This window comes from Otolemur garnettii, unplaced genomic scaffold (genome assembly GCF_000181295.1).
Source record: "Otolemur garnettii isolate 467f Iridium unplaced genomic scaffold, OtoGar3 scaffold00022, whole genome shotgun sequence".
Lineage (NCBI taxonomy): Eukaryota > Metazoa > Chordata > Mammalia > Primates > Galagidae > Otolemur > Otolemur garnettii.
In genome coordinates, this window is record NW_003852417.1 from 14,970,834 (window position 1) to 14,974,582 (window position 3,749).

Genomic DNA, 3,749 nt, shown 5'->3' on the forward strand with positions numbered 1-3,749 from the left:
ACACCACCGCACTCTACCAAGGGAGAGCCGGGCGTTGTGATGGGCAGCTGTAGTCCCAGCTACCTGAGAGGCTGAAGCAAGAGAATCGCTTAAGCCCAAGAGTTTCAGATTGCTATCAGCTGTGATGCCACAAGCACTCTACCGAAAGCGACATAGTCAGACTCTCTTAAGGAAAAAAAAAAAAAAAAAAACGACTATAGTCCTAGCTTCTTGGGAGGCTAAGGCAAGAGGATCATTTGAGCCCAAGAGTTTGAGATTGTTGTAAGCTATGGCATCAGGGCACTCCACCAGGGCAAGAAAATGAGACTCCGTCTCAAAAAAAGAAAAGAAAAAGTTATTAAGACTGCTGTCAAATACATTAATTATACAAATTTCAGATTATTGATCATAATTTAATATACTGTATACTGATTGGAAAATATGTCTCCTCATAAACAATTTGTATTTTCAGATTAAATGTATTAATTATGTTAAGAAGATACTCCCCAATTAGCTGATTTCTCTTACCTGATCAAAAAGAAGTCTAAGTTGCCTTTCAGATTCACCAACCCATTTGCTCAAACAATCTGCTCCTTTTCGCATAAAAAAAGCCACTTTTTTGTCTCCTTGACTGCATTCATTAGCTAAAGCCCTGGCAACCAAGGTTTTACCAGTGCCTGGGGGACCATAAAACAAACAGCCCCTAGAGGAATAAAGAATCAAGAAAAGTAAATTAATGTTCTCGCCACCACTGTTAACCAATTTAAAAGGATATCCCTCAGTCCCACATAATTTTGTAGTACTATATAATTATTAGACATTGATAAAGCTTTTTCCAGTATATAGACAAGGTTTCATTTTCTTAGTCCTTAAAGTACCAAGCTTTAGTAGACCAGAAATGGTTGAAGTACCCAGTAATCTGGCAAGATATTCTGAAATTTTAAATGTATTTCCCTATGATCCAAAAATATCGTATCTTAGAATATATCATATAGAAGCTCTACGCTCGTAGCACAGTGGTTATGGCGCCAGCCACATACACAGAGGCTGGTGGGGTGGAGCCTGACCCAGGCTAGATAAAACAACAATGGCAACGAGAAAATAACCAGGTGTTGTGGCAGGCGCCTGTAGTCACAGCTACTTGGGAGGCTGAAGCAAGAGAATTGTTTAAGCCCAAGAATTTGAGGTTGCTATGAGCTGTGAAGCCATGGCACTCTACCAAGGATGACATAGTGAGACTGTCTATAAATAAATAAATAAATAAAATATCATATAGAAATAATCAAAAAATAAAGAGGGCCAGGGATGGTGGCTCACACGTGTAATCCCAGTGCTTTGGGAGATCAAGGCAGGAGGATCACTTTAGGCCAAGAGTTCAAACCAGTCAGGGCAACACAGTAAGACCCTGTCTATACAAAAATTTAAAAAAATTAACTAGGCATGGTGGTGCACACTGTTGTCCTAGGTACTTGGCTGGCTGAGACAGGAGGACTGCTTGAGCCCAGAAGTTCACGATTATAGTGAGCTATGATTGCACCACCACGCTCCAGCCTGGATGACAGAGCAAAACCCCGTCTCTTTAAAAAAAAAGAAAAAACAAGAATGTATAAAGGCAAGATTCTTCCTATCCTTAAATACATGGAAAATAAACTAGAACCAAATCTGAATAAAAAGTGCCTCCTCAATGAAAACAGGCATTTATCAGGTTCATAGTCTATGTATATATACACATACATATACAGTTTAATAATCTAAGATAGAAATACATAAATATATCTCTTCAGAGTATTTATTCTGCCCAATCCCCTTTAACATAATTTCTCAATCTTTTTCTTTCCAGGTTAAAAAAACAGCCTTTAAACTTTCTAACAGTTCAATGGCCATCTCATGATCAGACATAATCATAAAAATAAATTGTCAAGCTCAACCTATCTCAAAAATGCCCCATCATCAAGTCAAAGAAATACTTCAGTTAAATTGTGCTTCTAAACTAAACAATATATAGCATTGAACTCCATACTATTAGAAAACCCAATTCAAGAAAAGCCATTTGGGCAATCTAGTTGTATATTCATTCAAGGACTACATAAAGAATCTCATCTTGTGCCTGAACTCTATTTTTTTTTTTTTTTCAGAATATTACAGGGTTACAGACATTTTAGTTACATTTTTGAGTCAAAGTTATAAGTGTGCCCATCATTCAGATAGTATGCATTGTACTCGCTGGGTATGAATTAACCCATCCCCCACGCCACCTATTTCATTCCCTATGAGTGTTACTTCCATATGTGTACTTAAGCATTGATCAATTAGTTACAATTTAATATCAAGTACATGTGGTGTTAGTTTTTCCATTCTTGTGATAATTCATTTAGAAAAATAGTCTCCAATTCTATCCAGGTTAATACAAGAGGTATTAGTTCACCATATTTTATGGCTGAGTAGTACACCATGATATACATATACTACGTTTTATTAATCTACTCTTGTGTTGATGGGCACTTGAGTTGTTTCCACATCTTTGCAATTGTAGATTGTGCTGCTATTAACATTTGAGTGCAGGTATGTGCCTCACGTTTAAATCTTGAAATGTAAACTTCAAACGCACACTTAGCTCCAAAGCCTCTAAGCCCTAAATAATAAAATTTCATTCCTAATTGTTATTGCTAGGACACATCAAATAAATATATATGAAATATTTATATTATAATCATTTACTCAATTAAAATTTGATAAATAATAACAATAGTAAACAACTAAGACATTACTTACCTTGGAGGCTGAATTTTAAATTTTTCAAAAATTTCTGGATATAAAAGTGGGAATACTACCATTTCCTTTAGTGCATGAATATGATGGCTCAATCCACCTATGCTATCAAACCGCACCTTGGAAAGAAGCATAAAAGTTTGATATAAAATAATTACATCTTTTATAGAATTTTAAAAATTACGAAATAGTCTTATAATTCAGAAATATAAGCTTTAGCAGGAGCTTTTAAACATAACTAGAAATAAGTATAAAAAAATAAAGTCATCAGTAAAATTCAAGTTTACATTTCAGTTGAGGCAAATTAAGCTATCATCCTTTAATCTAGTAACTCAAGACCAAGATTAATGCCCAACTTAACACTTTAGTGGAGATGTTGTATTATATTCAAACTCTAACAGTTTAATGACTTTCAAAATACGTATATTTTGTTCGTGCATTCATGAAAGGGCAATATCCTCCCTACAGAGGCAAAATTTAGTACAGAGGTAGGGCAAGAAAATCTTACCTATTACAATGGTTTGTGGCCCTCCAAAGCTCAACCTCACCTGATGAAATTTTATTAATATTTAATTTCTCTAGTTAACAAGAATTTTAACCTTTCTCCTTACAGGACAATAATGAAAAAATAGTTTGAGAAACATTGCTCTACCACAAGGAGGAACAAAAATTCTTCCTCCCACAATAGTTTAAGCAACTAAAAGAAATGTAAAGAAAAAAAAAGTAGGCTCAGTGCCTATGGCTCAAGTGGCTAAGGTGCCGGTCACATACACCTAAGGTGGCGGGTTCAAATCCAGCCTGACCCGCCAAACAATAATGATGGCTGCAACCAAAAAAAATAGCCAGGTGCTGTGGTGGGCACCTGTGGTCCCAGCAACTTGGGAGGCGGAGGCAGGAGACTCTCTTGAGCCCAGGAGTTGGAGGTTGCTGTGAGCTATGCCACGGCACTCTACCCAGGGAGACAGCTTGAGGCTCTGTCTCAAAAAAAAAAAAAAAAAAAA

The 3,749-nt window shown here is 36.2% G+C and overlaps 1 protein-coding gene across 1 annotated transcript in view; it reads right to left on the reverse strand.

Annotated features, from left to right (window-relative positions):
• The window catches only part of ATAD2B (ATPase family, AAA domain containing 2B), a 183,275-nt gene that overhangs the window by 114,224 nt on the left and 65,302 nt on the right, over positions 1–3,749 (reverse strand). The window contains exons 10-11 of the mRNA XM_023511813.1: positions 2,752–2,867; positions 495–682 (exon numbers count right to left, since the gene is read on the reverse strand). Of these exons, the coding sequence (XP_023367581.1) occupies positions 495–682; positions 2,752–2,867 (304 nt within the window). The remainder of the gene's footprint in view (positions 1–494; positions 683–2,751; positions 2,868–3,749) is intronic.